The following is a 16,578-nucleotide window of genomic DNA, read 5'->3' on the forward strand; positions in this document are numbered from 1 at the left end:
AGGCAAACTTATTCCATCATTTATATAGTATTAATGCTTTGTAAATATTGAGGAAAACCATATTCTCAAAGTCGCATTGTAGACAATGTCACGAAGGCTTGGACCTGGGCATCTTGTCCACTGACAGGTGAGGAACTTATATTTGGAGCTGCTTCCTTTAGTGGTCTTATATCTTGAAAGATGAAGAGACTCTGAATTCCCTGAAGGGGAATTTTAAAAAACCCTCTGGGTTTTAGCATTGTTGAGCTCATCCTAAAATTCTATATATTTGTGAAATGGAGGGAGGGAGGGACCCTTAAAAAAATGCACCGGGCTCTAGGTCTGGCATATTATGGAGAAAAATACAGGAAAAACCTTGGGAAGCTCTCTTACAACTCAGTTTCTCCATGGTAGATGGGCTCATCCCCTGGCTGATAAGGCGAGGAGTCCAAGCTACCATCATTTCTCAAGCGGACCATGCAACAGATTTTATTTATTTATTTATTATTATTATTTTTTTTGGCGGTACGCGGGCCTCTCACTGCTGTGGCCTCTCCTGTTGCGGAGCACAGGCTCCAGACGCACAGGCTCAGCGGCCATGGCTCACGGGCCCAGCCGCTCCGCGGCATGTGGGATCTTCCCGGACCGGGGCACGAACCCCTGTCCCCTGAATTGGCAGGCGGACTCTCAACCACTGCGCCACCAGGGAAGTCCCCCATGCAACAGATTTTTAACCTTCTGCAGTTCATTCTCCACAAGCAGCTACACTGACTTCTTACAACGCATAAATCAAATGACATCACTCTCTTGCTTACAATTCTGTAATTTCCCATTGTACTTATAATAAAATCTAAACCCTTCCCAGGGCCCCAGGAAGCCCTGCTTGACTCTCCAGCCTTCATCTTTTCCATTCAAACCACCCCCCCAACCCTGCTTCCCTTGACATCAAAGCTATTCCTTTGCACTTGCTGATCCCTTTGATGGGAGCACTTGGCCACCAGCTTTTCTTATGGGCGCCCGCCTACCTCTCACTCTTGAGTTATGACTGCAAACGTCAGCTCTTCAGAGACAACTCTATCTAAACCAACTCCCGACTTACATGCCATTCTGTTTATTTCTCAATTTACAATTATGCTGCATATGACGTACATGCCATTCTGTTTATTTCTCAATTTACAATTATGCTGCACACCTGTTTGTCTGTCTCCCAGCTAAAAAATGAGCTCAGTAAGGACAAAGACCCTGGTTGTCTGATTCCCTTCTGTATTCTCAGTACTTAGCACAGAAGCTAGCATATAGTTGATGCTTATTAAATATTTACTGAATGAGTGAATGAAGGAATGAATGAGGAAATGAGATAAAACTACCAAAACACTGGCAGAGTATAGGCTTCGGATGTTAGAAGAAAATACATACATAGGTAGATACAAATGTAGATCTAAACACATATACATAAATCAATAGGCTAATAGGAATATTGAATATAAAATGATATATTCATAAAGACTTGATTAATAAGTATCATTATATTCCTAATATATTTTCATGTAACTTGTACATTTTACAGTTGAATTAAGTCACTTAAAAATAAAAAGGTCTGGGCCTCCCTGGTGGCGCAGTGGTTGAGAGTCCGCCTGCCGATGCAGGGGATACGGGTTCGTGCCCCGGTCTGGGAGGATCCCATATGCCGCGGAGCGGCTGGGCCCGTGAGCCATGGCCGCTGGGCCTGCGTATCCGGAGCCTGTGCTCCGCAACGGGAGAGGCCACAACAGTGAGAGGCCCGCATACCGCAAAAAGAAAAAAAAAAATAAAATAAAAAAATAAAAAGGTCTGACTCATTTTCCCTATTTGGAAAACAAGGACCTGTGTATGTTACAAGAGAGCTGTATGAAACAAGGTAATCTGTGTAAAGAACCTAGATATGTGTAACCCACAGTAAGAACAAAAATGTTCACTTACAATGTATCCTAAAACTCCTTAATAAAAGAGAAAAGGAGGAACATGGGCCTATTTATATTTAATTACCTATCATAAATGAATTACATTTTTTCATTCAAATTCTTAGAATTGCTAATTTCATTTTTCTAGAAAATGTTTATTGAAAAAGACATTTGTTTGATTGTTTGATTGACATTTATTGTATGTAAAAAGTTAGACCAGAATGCTTGGGCTAAGTAAATGCACTTTCCCATCAAATCTCTAAGCCCTCACATTTGGAGAAGTGACTTCAAGGCCTGAAGTCTGCCCAGAAAGCATGAAGCGTTCCTCCTCTGTACAAGGCATCCCACAGACTGAAGAAACCAGTAAGAGACAAACAGCGTGCAGACCACATAAAAAGTAAAAATTATCTGACATCTCAAACTGAGGCAATGGCAAGTGATCCACCAATAGGCAGGGTCTGCCCTACAGGCGAATGTGCGGCTGAATCCCAGGACGTACGGCCAGACGGTGTGCTTCAGGAGTTTTCCTTCGTGGAGGTTAGTGCCCTGAGCATGCGGGCAGGAAAGGGCTGGGAAGGGAGTTGTGTGCACATCATCATGTACGCGTTAACTGTGCTTCATGCTGCCAACTGGGCTCAAGAACAAATCCAGGACCAAGAAGTTCAAAGAACATAAGTAGGTTGTAGCCAAAGCAAGCTGGACAAATCTAGCAGAAGGAATCACACTCCATTACAGAGGAAAGTCTGATATAGTAAACTAGAAAATTTAAACAAAATGAATCACAATTCTGAGTACAAAGTGAGATTTTAAAATGTTGTAACAGAGCAGCGATTCTTAGGCCTTTGCATTTCACTGGTAAAATCTAAAATGTGTGTGTGTGTGTGTAAGTCTAACAGAGGTTTTCTAACTTTTTATTTTGCAAATGTGAGGATGTTGGTGGCTGGGAAGGAGAAATTCCTACTATCTACTACCTTTATTCATAAAACAAAGGGTATTTTGGTATCAAACCAAAGAAAAAAAAATAAAAGGAAATTAACAAAACCAAAAGTTGGTCCTTTGAAAGGGTCAACAAAATTGACAAACCTTTAGCTAGACCGACCAAAAATTTTTTTTTTTTTTTTTTTTTTTTTTGCGGTACACGCGCCTCTCACTGTTGTGGCCTCTCCCGTTGCGGAGCACAGGCTCCGGCCACACAGGCTCAGCGGCCATGGCTCATGGGCCCAGCCGCTCCGCGACATGTGGGATATTCCCGGACCACGGCACGAACCCGCGTCCCCTGCATCGGCAGGTGGACTCTCAACCACTGCGCCACCAGGGAAGCCTCCCCAAAATATTTTTTAATATAGAGAAGACTCTAATTGCTAAAATCAACAATTAAAGATGGGCCATTACTACTTACCTCACAGGGAAAAAAAAAAGCATTATAAGGGAATACTGTGAACAATGGTATGCCAACAAATTAGATGAAATGAAACAATTCCTAGGAAGACAGAAGTTACTGAAAGTGGTTCACGAAGAAAAAGAAAATCTGAACAGGCCTGTAGCAAGTAAAGAGATTGAATTAATAATTTTAAAATTTCCCACAAAGAAAAATCCAGGCCCAGATGACTTTATTGGTGAATTCTACCAAACATTTAAAGAAGAATTAACAGGAATCCTTCAAAAACTCTCCCCAAAAACAGAAGAGGAAAGAACACTTCCCCACTTATTCTATTAAAAAAACAAAAACAACCCTCCCCCAACTATCTACTACCTTTAATAATAAAACAACAAACATTTTAATGTCAAAGAAACAATGACATTATCTCAGAATAGTCCTTATCCAGAAAGGGTGTTTACAACTTTATGTTAATTATGTTAACATATACACACTCATATTTTTATAAATATTTATATTGCTCTTATTTTGCTCATTTTTCTACAGAATGTGAAAATGTCAATACAGATTAAAGAGGCAAAAACAATCACTAACCCCTCAATATAGCAGTAACAGTCAGCATTGTGGTTTTTTTTTTTTTTTTAAGAAAAATATAGTATCAGAGTGGCTAGGTCAAAGGAGCTGTTCCTTGTCTTCTGTGGAAGGGTCCCAGGCCCTTCAAGACTTCACCGAGGAGCAGGGGCATGAACCCTAGCAGACTGAGGCACCTTCAGAGCAGGTCCCTCTCAGTCGGCCTAACACTGGAGTGCTAGGAACCTCAGGTTGGGGTAGTTTCAGCTCCACTGCAGATTGGGGGAAGTTCTTTACCATAGGGGTCCCCAACCCCCGGGCCGCAAACCAGACGCAGTCTGCGGCCTGTTAGGAACTGGGTCGCACAGCAGGAGATGAGCGGTGCGCAAGCGAAGCTTCATCTGCTGCTCCCCGTCACTCGCATTACGCCCGAACCATCCCCCACCATCCCCCCACACCCACCCTGGTCCGTGGAAAAACTGTCTTCCACAAAACCGGTCCCTGGGGCCAAAAAGTTTGGGGACTGCTGCTTTACCAGACTCCATTCCCCTAACCCACCCCCAATTCTCCTACCTAGCAGGAAGAAATACTAGGTCATATGGCAGGACACTGCTTAGACATGACTCTACTAGTGAGCAAGGTCTACCCAGATTTTGCTTTAGCTCACAGCCTCACCTCCTGGTGAGGTTCCCAAGTTACAAAGAGAATCAGGGAAGAGGAAAGCAGTGTATTTTTATTATAACCTGTGCTGAGGTCAGAACACCTAAATTCAGAGAACTCTGATAAAATGAAATAGATGAGATGGGATTTGAGACTTCACAGACTGTTGCCCATCCCTGCCCAAACCCAGAGTTTACCACCAGCTGGTGGAATAGAGACCAAAGAGAAGAGAGTATACAAACCCCAAGTGATGGGAGAGATGGTCATCCCAGGTAACTACATTTTAATGCACAGTGACCTTGCTCACCATCTCATGACACTCCACTTCCACTACAAGGCATCAAAGTCACCTGTTCTGCGAGTATGTGTGAGAGGGAGAGAGGACTCTAGTTTACAGTGTGCTGTCAAGGGTAACTATGGCAGCTACGGGTTAGAAGGGGTACCAGAGACAAATGTTAACAGCACTCAACCACTACCTACCATATTTCTTTGCTTCCTTATTTCTCTTTCCAATTCATCTGAATCTTTTCTTCTCTCTTTTTACTTAATCGTACCTTAAGTCTAACAACCCGTTTTTCTTTGCATATGGCACGCAGATCCTAGGATTTATCAGACTCTACATGCCTAAACAGGAACCTCATGAACTTTGGTTCACACTTAGCTTGGAGAAGATTGTCCACATGCCCTTCTCATCCTGAAAATCTGGTGATTAGAGAGGCAGAACAGGTTTCTTGTATCACGTTTTGAACCAAAGTGTCACCAGGTCACCACAAAACAGATTCCTTTAGAGCAAGAGTTTAATCATTTTAAACTTTGTCATAAGTTTAAAAACAAAGAATATATAAATTAGGGGAAAAAAAAGTAAAAACTTACTGTTATTGGTACATCTTTTGTTCCTGAATTTAATAAATGAAGATTTAAAACTTTTGGTAGATCTGTTAAAATTGAGGAAAAGAAAATATTTCTTAAAATGGTATGCTTTATAGCAAGTTAGAATCTTTCTCTTCTTAGATATCAGACGGAATGTATTTTAGAATGTGAGCTAGAATAACAATCACATTTATAAAAAGACTGTGACAATCACATTCCTAGACAAGAATTGCCTTACTCTTAAGGACAGTGGGTACTATAGGAACTGCCCCCTCCTAAACAATCAGACCAAAAAACAAAACAAAACAAAAATTTTCAATGAAATTGATGTTATCATCACTATCTTTTAGTTTTCCAGCAAAGCATAATGAAGCAATTCAGTAAAGTACAATATAAAATTATTATATTAAAACCAAATCTAATTTTCAAAAATGGGTCTTCAATCCTAAACAACCCAATTTTTAATTACATATGGCCCACAGGAATCCCATATTACAGGTACTCTTACTTTTCTCTTAATAAATCCTCTTTTGGTTATTTTCAATTTTAGAATTTGAATTCCTTCTCTGACCATTGGGGACCAATTTCTAACATTACGTTATTATAATGCAATTGAATAATCCATATCTAAACAAAAATCCAGAAGTCAATCTTTCTACTTCCTTTATTTTACTATTAAAAGAAAAGATTCAGCATAACTAAATAGGTGAGAAACTGGATTAAGAAACTAAGAAACTACTTGATGCCTCAATCTTCCATTTAGAAGCCTTAAGTTACCCATGACATTGCTTTCCCATCTTGTAAGCAGTGGTATCCCTCAGAGGAATGGGGTATAAATCACTAAGGGCTCTGAGTTCCCAAAAGCAGATTTCTACAAGATCATGTAACCCATTGAGAAGTAACTTTCAAAGCTGAATTAATTACAAAGGAGTTAAAGTAGAGCCATTCAGCAATGAATACAGGGATTTTTTAAAAGACCTATAAAGACACTCTTTTTTTACCTTGTGTTCGCAGTGTACCAAAATCTAACATTTCAGTTGAGGAATAAATTCCAGGAGCTTGGAAAAAAGAAAAGTAAACAATTATATTTCACTTCGCCAGAGTAGGATGTACTGAAACCAAAACAAACTTGCACCTCCTTTAGTCATCCACTCACCTGTGGTAACTTCCACCTCAACGGGAAGAATGATAAACTCCGTGCTGTCTGAAGCATTAGTCTTTATTCTTATGAAAGCTGTGTGATTATCTGCTTCTCTAGATGAAAAACTGGCTCTCATCACTCCCTTGGTTTCATAAGGAGGAATTTCCTGACAAGTTAACAGACCATAATGTAGCAAAACCACTACAGCTTACTGAATAAGATGACATCACCTAAAAGATGCATTATTATTTTATATACTTACGAAGAAAAAAACATATTGCCGATTAAACAAATATATTCATTCCACTGATTATAACACACAGTCCAATTGTGGAGGACGTTAAATGATAAAAACACACATATCTTAAAACTAATGAAGTGTGGTGTGTAAAACTGAGCAAAATGAAAGAAATAAAACTATATGAAAACAAACTGTCAGCGGCAAAATCATCATTAAGAGGTAGAGTTAATCTATAAAAATCAATTATTATTTGATGTATTGCTGGTGCTTGGGTATATAATTCAGTCCTGAAATTCTCTAAACAACAGAGACAACACCATCAGAGGGAAATTGCTTTTCCAGAAGTTTACAGGATTCTCTTTTTTTTTTAAACAGATCTTTATTGGAATATAACTGCTTCACAATATGTTAGTTTCTGTTGTACAACAAAGTGAATCAGCCATATGCGTACATATACCCCCACATCCCCTCCCTCTTGAGCCTCCCTCCTATCCTCCCTATCCTACCTCTCTAGGTCATTGCAAAAAGGATTCTTTTTTTAAATAATTTATCTATTATTTTTTTAAACAAAATTCTTTTAATTGATGGACTTCCTGATACATCTCTGTAATACTTTTTTCCCTACACTTTTTAGCGGCATACTCATTAACTGTCTCTTCATATGCAATAGTTTCAGAATATACTTTTTTTTAGCTAAATAATGTTTTATTTATTTATTTATTTAAACATCTTTATTGGAGTATAAGTGCTTTACAATGGTGTCTTAGTTTCTGCTGTATAACAAAGTGAATCAGCTATACATGTACATATATCCCCATATCTCCTCCCTCGTGCGTCTCCCTCCCACCCTCCCTATCCCACCCCTCTAGGTGGTCACAAAGCACTGAGCTGATCTCCCTGTGCTATGCGGCTGCTTCCCACTAGCTACCTATTTTACATTTGGTAGTGTATATATGTCCATGCCACTCTCTCACTTCGTCCCAGCTTACCTGTCCCTCTCCCCGTATCCTCAAGTCCATTCTCTACGTCTGCGTCTTTATTCCTGTCCTGCCCCTAGGTTCTTCAGAACCAGTTTTTTTTTTTTTTTAGATTCCATATATTTGTTTTTATCTTTCTGACATACTTCACTCTGTATGACAGACTCTAGGTCCACCCACCTCATTACAAATAACTCAATTTCATTTCTTTTTATGGCTGAGTAATATTCCATTGTATATATGTGCCACATTTTCTTTATCCATTCATCTGTCGATGGACACTTAGGCTGCTTCCATGTCCTGGCTATTGTAAACTGAGCTGCAGTGAACATTGTGGTACATGACTCTTTTTGAATTCTGGTTTTCTCAGGGTATATGCCCAGGAGTGGGATTGCTAGGTCTGTATGATAGTTCTATTTTTAGTTTTTTGAGGAACCTCCATACTGTTCTCCATAGTGGCTGTATCAATTTACATTCCCACCAACAGTGCAAGAGGGTTCCCTTTTCTCCACACCCTCTCCAGCATTTATTGTTTGTAGATTTTTTGATGATGGCCATTCTGACTGGTGTGAGGTGATACCTCATTGTAGTTTTGATTTGCATTTCTCTAATGATAAGTGATGTTGAGCATCCTTTCATGTGTTTGTTGGCCATCTGTATATCTTCTTTGGAGAAATGTCTATTTAGGTCTTCTGCCCATTTAGGATTCTCTTTAAATGCTAACCAAGAGAGCGTAGACTCTGCTCTCCTTTCATTTAAAACCTAACAAAACAAAGCTTCCCAAGCAAATCCACAGTTCACCAACTGCGTTCAGTAAGGCTCTGAGCATGTAAGATAACATAACTTTTTAGGCTCACAAAAAGAGAACACTTACATATACACTAGAAGGAAGACTCATTGGGAAAAAAAAATTTGTTTTTGAGGTATAATTCTTTTCCTGGTTTTTGAATTATCTGGCTCCCTTGGGACCACCAGAGTTTTTCTGCACACACCTTTTGGCCTATTTTAAGAAATCCTCATGGTTTAGAATTTACTGGTCTTCACTTGCCTCTACTCTCTTAACTTTTTAGTCTCAAAGTAGGAAAGAGGTGACAGGAACCCTCCTGGGGCCACTAGAGATAGACCATCCACTTCCCCATCTTTAGGAGCTGGGGTTTTCTCATGTACACTGAAATGGGCTGGAGGTGAGGTCAAGGCCAATTGACTTTTTCTCACTCTAGATTTGTAGGAGTAAGTCACTATATCTTTTCTCGTAGCTGCTAGGAGTATTAAAACAATCTGCCATGTCTGCTACCCTTCATTACAGTTCTTAACTAACTAGAAATCTGAATTTTTTAATGTTTATTTATTAGAATCCGGTTATATTTCATAGTAAATTCTTAGTTCTTCTATCTAGAATTGTAATACAAATTTAATTGCTTATAGTTAATTCTATGAAGCACTGTTTTATACACTATTTCTCCCCAAGGCTTTTCAAACAATATCGTAATTTCAAGGTAAATCATTTTTGTGAAAGGATATAAAAAGACCATCCATTACATATTTCTACCTGCTAGAGTGTTTCTACATCTTAGAAGTTAACCTAGTCACTGACAAATTGGTTTCTAAATGTTCAAGTCCATATCCTAAAAACGTCCCCTCCATGTCCCTTCCCTGGCTGAGACTGGTCAGATGACAGAATCTAGAGGCTGTGTGTGTTTAACAGAGCAATTAACAAAGAAACTTTGATGTTCGGAACCTATTCATAATGGTCAGGTCTGTGTGTCTTCAATTACGAATGAGCAGCGATTTTAGTGACCTCGGTACAAGAACTGCATTTTCTATGACTTTCCCTTCTTTGATTAAAGCTGGGTAGGCAACCTTAAAAAAAATAAGGCAGGAACCTTTGTAAATAAGGTAGTTACTATGTATTCATTAATCTGTCAGTATCTGCTAGTATTCTCCAAGAAAAAGTGGTTCTCTAACCATGGACACAGAGTACTGTCAAATATTAAATAGCATTAAACGTGGCTATAGACCGCCTAAAAATTTAAAGTTTCTAAGTCACCAGGAGGGCCTGACTATGTTCCCTCTGCAAATGGCATCTCCTCCATCAATAGTAAGTATGCATGTTCAATGCTTTACCTTAAAAAATGTAGCAGGTCCTTCTCACGGTTTTTTTTTTCCTTCTTCTTCAATATTAGTGTAAAGCATATTATAAATGATTAGATTCAGAGACAACTTTACTAATATTATTATGAGGAAGAACAGTTAAAACCTCTTTCTTTCCACACAGTGGGTTAGAGCTGACACCAATTTTTGTTCACTGCTCTTTCCAAAAATTACTATTCTATTTCTCTGTGTCTCTCCGATTTTCAAGTATATTTGATATAAATTTGTCTTTTAAAATTAATTTTTACTGGAGTATAGTTGCTTTACAATGTTGTGTTAGTTTGATATAAATTTAATATTAAGGCAATAATTACAGAGAAGTCACCCGTATTTCTTCGGGTGATGAGGAGTTAAGTATTTTCTGGTGTATTTAAGAGAATAACTGGCCTCATGTGAGCTCACAAGGGAGAAGAACACGTCAGCACTCACCCACAGTTTCCTGGTGCCTCCCTGCTGACCTGTCGGAAGTTCGAGGTGAAGATCTCCTCCACTAGAGTACATTTCTACAACCTGTGACAAAGGAGCACATGATGGTTAAGTCAAAATCATGTTTTCAATGCAAGTGCTTTGCTGTTATACAGAAGCGTTTGACACCCTAATTGTTCATCAGAAGCAAATTACAGACGTTTCCAGACGTAAATGTAGGGCGAGCGTGCTGCCACACCACCAGGGGCCGTGCTCATACGGGTAAGCAAGGGTGGTGTATTTCATTAAAACAAGGTAACTTTGAAGTGTTGAACTCGGAAATAGTGTGGCTGTTTCAGAGACCGGAGTTTAGGAAATCCAACCGTAGGACATTTATTTCTATTTTTTCCTAAGGAAACAGTTTATGGAAAGTATCATATTTTAGAAATACAAATTTTACAGTTCTTACAGTAACACAAATGCTTCTTTACTCACCCATTTATAACAAGATCTAGCAGCAGATCTAATAACTACTGTAACTGTGACACAGTGAAGAGCACAACATTCTTCAGCATATGCAACAATATCAGCGCAGTATGAAAATATCTGAAGTCTTCTGTAGCAAAATCACAGCTACTATTAATATATCTCTGTGGCTTGTACCTACACCCATGATTTTTTCTTTTAAATATTTATTTATTTATTTGGCCATGCCGGGTCTTAGTTGCAGCAGGTGGGATCTTTGTTGCGGCATGTGGGATCTAGTTCCCTGACCAGGGATCGAACCCGGGCCCTCTGCATTGGGAGTGCGGAGTCTTAACCACTGGACCACCAGAGAAGTCCCAACTCATGATTTTTTAAAACTGTTTACTGAGGTATAATTCATGTACAATAAACTATACATTTTTTAAAAAATTATTTATTTATTTGTCTATCTATCTTTGGCTGTATTGGGTCTTTGTTGCTGCGCATGGGCTTTCTCTAGTTGCAGCGAGCAGGGGCTACTCTTCCTTGTGGTGCATGGGCTTCTCGTTGCGGTGGCTTCTCTTGTTGCAGAGCACGGGCTCTAGGTGCGCAGGCTTCAGTAGTTGCGGCACGTGGGCTCCGCAGTTGTGGCTTGCGGGCTCCAGAGCACAAGCTCAGTAGTTGTGGCGCACGGGCTTAGTTGCTCCGCAGCATGTGGGATCTTCCCAGACCAGGGCTCGAACCTGTGTCCCCTGCATTAGCAGGCAGGTTCTTAACCACTGCGCCACCAGGGAAGCCCTAAGCTATACATTTTTAAAGTGTACAACTTGATGAATTCTGACATGTATACAGGCATGAAGCTACCACTACAATTATAATATTAAATAAACCCTTTACCTCCCAGAGTTTCCTCATGACCTTTGCAATCCACCTGTCGCCCTCTGCCCTCTCCCATCCCCAGGCAACCACTGAGCTGCTCTTGGCCACTCTAGATTAGTTTGTAGTGTCTAGAGTTTTATATAAGTGGAATCATACAGTATGTACTCTTGTGTCTGGCTACTTTTATTCAGTGTAATTATCTTGAGATCCACCATGTTGTTTTATGTACTAACAGTTCATTTCTTTTTGATTTTATGGATATGCCACAATTTTTGACCCATTTACTTGTTGATGGACATTTGGGGTGTTTCCAGTTTTTGGTCACTACAGATGTTTGGTCACAATGCTGTTATGAACACCACGTTGTATAAGTCTTTGGGTTTTCACGTGCTTTCCTTTCTCTTGGGTAAATACCAAGGAATAGAAGGGTCATGTGGCAGGAGACTTTTCTTTAAAGGCAGGTAACCCTATCTCTTAAAAATAAAGAATATATTTAATTAAATGCAAATCTGGGGTGAAGTATGAGAATGGGTAGAAAACCTTTACTTGTTTTATCACAAAAGTCCTCTAGGAGTACACACAAAAAGGATAAAGCAGGAAAAACAGCAATACTTTAGCATATGCTTAAAGGTTTTTGTTTTTGTTTTTTTGTGTGTGTTGTCATTACAGTGATGCATTTAGCAAAGACTAATGAGCTAGGATTTTCTCTGAGTACTATCACTTGTCTTCCAATTTAGTAGTGTTCCCCACAGTAAGTACTGTGTTAACAGTAACAGCACCTTAACTGAGGGGGTGACTGCAGAACTTTTTCTAAAGACCAGAAAACATCATGTATTATTTCATTTAATCTTCCAAGGTATTAAGGAGACAAGCCTAACAATGTTTGGAAACGTAAGATTAAAAGGTACTGATAACAAGAAAGGGAATAAGGAAATGAGGACAGATAGAGGCTGAGCTATAAGATCAAAGGACAGATTACATTAAAACTAGGACAACACACTCCTGATTTTTAGTCCAGTGCTCGTTATCCTAATTTAATAAAGTTTAGAGAAAAAAAGGAAGCCATCAATATGTACAAAATATAATTTATGTAAAAAGATTCCCATGAAGAATGTTAACTTTTGTGTGCCCACATATCTGCACACAAGCACACAGAAAAAGGCCTGATGGGACACACGGAGATCACATGAAGGGTATCGCCGAGGAAGGGTTCAGGGCTGGAGCTGTGCTAACATAACAGTCACCAGCTACATGTGGTTATTTAAATTGAAATTAATCGAAATAAAATAAAACTGAATGTTCAGTTCTTCAGCCACCCCAGCCACAAGTTCAAGTGCTCAACAGCCACCTGTGGCTGGTGGCTACTGTACTGGACAGAGCAGACACTGAACTTTTCCATCAGCACAGAGAGTTCTGCTGGACAGCAGTGGACCGGAAGGTAGCAAGTTCAAAGGGATTTTTGCCTCACACACGTTTGAATTGTTAACATTCTTTTTTCAATGAGAACATACTTGTGTGTTTGTGTTGTATAATGAACAAATGAGATGTAATTTCTTGCTTTACAATACTATCTTAAATTTAAGGACAAGACTCATGACACATATTATAGGACTCCCAGGTTAAGAGTGCCTTCCACACAACCTTCCAGTTATAAAGGCAATTAAGTCACAGGAATGTGACAGACATGATAGTGACTATAGTTAAACTATGCTGTATACCTGAAACTGATATAATGTTATATGTCAGTTATACCTCAATTAAAAAAGCGCCCATCAGGTAGGGACTTGGATTTTCCTTTTAAAAAAAAAAAAAAGCACTCCAGATAAACAATCTACTGCTTCTAAGAGGTTAATTTTGGCTTCCCATTTGCTCTCCTGTGCGCTGATGAAAAGTTCATTGTGGTAAATCTTGAATTGAGATGTTATATAACTGAAAAAGACTAGATGAACAAAAGAAAAAAATCGCTATTGAATTCAGAGATAATTTTTCTAGATTATAGCTTGATGACTCCAAAGGCTGAGGAGCAAAGGCACAGACTGTAAGGCTACTAAACTGTAGATTAGCCAACATCTGCTGAGTCTGTAACCTCCATCCTTCCAAGCAGGAAGCGAGACCCTCAGTCCGTGGTGTGGCAACCACAGAGAGGGTGCATCCCTGGGTGCTTTGTGACACTGCTGCTACAGAAGAGTGTGGCAACTCATGCGGCAGGCTCTGAGAGAATGAGAGGACAGTTTTTATGTCTTGGACTGAAAACAGTCAAGAAAAAAAAAGTAGCAAGAATTTATGACGTTTCTGTATAGATCTGTAATAAAAGTTAGCCAGACCGGGGAAAATTCACCATTATCCAAAGTAGCAAGAGGATATAAACGACAGACTGATGATGGAGAGGAAATACTTTTCACTTGTAAAAGCAGGAGACAAGAGCGTTTTCCTCTTTTATGATCAAGATATCCAGCTACAAGTAATCAAAATTTGGGTGGAGTATTTTTATTCATAGCTATCCTCACCCAGTGTCAGCCAAGTTTGGGGGTGAAACCTTTCTTGCTACTTTAGAATATAATTCCTAAGCATTTCATAATCCCAGCTCTGAATATCTTGTCTTGTTCTTTCTTGTTTTCACCTTCACTGTTTATGAGCCCTTCTACCAGGGGGTTCTAGGATGGCAAAAACCATTTCGGTTGCCAAAGTGCTGCGGCTTACCACAATGCATGGTATTTTCCCTCCACCTGCCATTTTCAAGCCACCACTAAGTTCTGCAGTATGGGGGTCCTAAAGAACTCTACAGGCCCTGGGTGTGGACATTAAGGACTGTTCTGGAAAGCATCCACATCTCCTTCCAACGCAGACAACAAAACTAGAAGCTACAGTGGCAGCAAATATCACACGGCTGGAAGTCACTGGGGGCATGGGGTGGGGATTTTAATTTTAGGAAATATTTGAAGGAGCGACACCAGTCACGCCCACTGTCTTAGAGACAAGGGACGAGTGAGGAGGGATTTCAAATGTGAAAATAATTACTACTGAGACACCGGGTAAGGGCTTCCCTGGTGGCGCAGTGGTTGAAAGTCCGCCTGCCAATTCAGGGGACACGGGTTCGTGCCCCGGTCCGGGAGGATCCCACGTGCCGCGGAGCGGCTGGGCCCGTGGGCCATGGCCGCTGAGCCTGCGCGTCTGGAGCCTGTGCTCCGCAACGGGAGAGGCCACAACAGTGAGATGCCCGCGTACCGCAAAAAGAAAACAAAAAACAAAAAACAAAAAAACACCGGGTAAGATATGGAGCTGGATTTTTTAAAATAAAAAAATAAGTTGGCTTTTCATCAATGGTTCTATATTACCCTTTCCTTGGATTTTAATTTCCAGGCTGCCATCACCAAAAACTTATTATTATTAGAAATAAATACGAATAGTGGTTTTAAAAATTTATACTGGGCCAGAAGGAGCTGAAGGCAAGAAAAGCAGTGGCCTTGTATAGATGAAAACTCTTCTTAAATTATATGTACAGGTGCTTAAAACTAACACCAGAGAAACCATAGTCATTTTAAAAATGGTTCCAAAAATTCGATAACTGGACTGATATAACCCCAAATTCAGACTACAAGCTGCAATGAAAGAATATCTCTTTAGTACTATTATTCAGTACCACGTTACTTTAAATAGTCCTGAAAACTATAACAAACTGAGATTTCATGCTAAGCATTAATTTCCACTAAAGTTAAACACATTCAAAATCACCACCATAAACTCACCTGTAAAGGCTCACTGTGAGGATTGTGTATGTTTATTATAGGTGAGAAACTGCTATTCACAGGGACTCTGGCCCCAAGGAACGGCCTCAATCGGTATGGATTTGGAACTCCAATACCAAATACCTGATTCCAAGGAGGAAAAAAAATGCAATTTTAGTTGCTTTTAGAGTTATATAACATTTTTATAGTTATAACTGATTGATCTAGGGAAAACTGGTGAGGTTAACTTATGGAAAAAATCTTAACTCCCTTTAAAAGGAACACACATGTAGTTTCTATACTTGTTTGGCTACCTATTTGATATACATAAAATTCTTGATATACATCAAGAATATATATATTCTTTCATATATATATATATATATATATATATATATATATATATATAAATGCACATATATATACATTTGGAATGATTTCTACATTAGAAATGAAAATGATAGTAGTCCTTCACGAGGTCATGAGATAGACAAAAGGAGGAAACAGGGAATTAAAAGATTTCCCTGTTCCAACCATCAGAAGATGGATGTAGGGCCCAGACAATCTCTTAAATACCAAGCACAGTCCCAGGTCATTCCTCCATAGGAATGTGGGCTGACCAAACAGGGTGAGCCAGTCATTCAAATGACACATATTCATTAAGTGCCTATGACGTGCTAGGTACAACCACAGGCACTGCTGAACAATTCGCCAGTGAACGAGACAGATAATGTGCCTGCTCTTATGAAACGCACATCCTAGTAGTAGGGACAGCCTAGATAACAATAAAAAGGTTTAGAAAAATGGGTAATGTGATACAGAGTAACTGGTTGGAGTGAGGGTGGGAATATTCTTTAAGAGAGGGTGGATGGGGAAATGACGTGAACTGACGTCACCTGATAGATGAGAACAAGCCAACAGTGAAAGTGTATTCCGCACGGGGAAGTACACAGGCAAAGGGCAGGAGGCAGGAAAGGGTGTGGCTCGTTTGAAGACAAAGAATAAGATGAGAACCATGGTCAAATGGGATGAGGTGGGAGAGCTACACGGGAGTCAGATCCTTAGAGCCTTGTTGGCCTTGGTCAGAAGCTTTCACTTTGCTCTGAGAGCAATGGGAAAACATAAGGATCTACGTGAGGAGCTGACTGGATCTGATTTATGCTCAGAGAAGATCACTCTGGCTACAGAGTGAACAAT

The 16,578-nt window shown here is 39.7% G+C and overlaps 1 protein-coding gene across 2 annotated transcripts in view; it reads right to left on the bottom strand.

Annotated features, from left to right (window-relative positions):
• The window catches only part of TMEM131 (transmembrane protein 131), a 200,809-nt gene that overhangs the window by 70,505 nt on the left and 113,726 nt on the right, over positions 1–16,578 (bottom strand). For both annotated transcript variants that reach the window (XM_081254464.1, XM_081254463.1), the window contains exons 7-11: positions 15,403–15,525; positions 10,337–10,417; positions 6,554–6,704; positions 6,399–6,455; positions 5,401–5,462 (exon numbers count right to left, since the gene is read on the bottom strand). In XM_081254464.1, coding sequence (XP_081110590.1) covers positions 5,401–5,462; positions 6,399–6,455; positions 6,554–6,704; positions 10,337–10,417; positions 15,403–15,525 — 474 coding nt within the window. The remainder of the gene's footprint in view (positions 1–5,400; positions 5,463–6,398; positions 6,456–6,553; positions 6,705–10,336; positions 10,418–15,402; positions 15,526–16,578) is intronic.

Source organism: Mesoplodon bidens, assembly GCF_964165515.1.
Source record: "Mesoplodon bidens genome assembly, chromosome: 14".
Lineage (NCBI taxonomy): Eukaryota > Metazoa > Chordata > Mammalia > Artiodactyla > Ziphiidae > Mesoplodon > Mesoplodon bidens.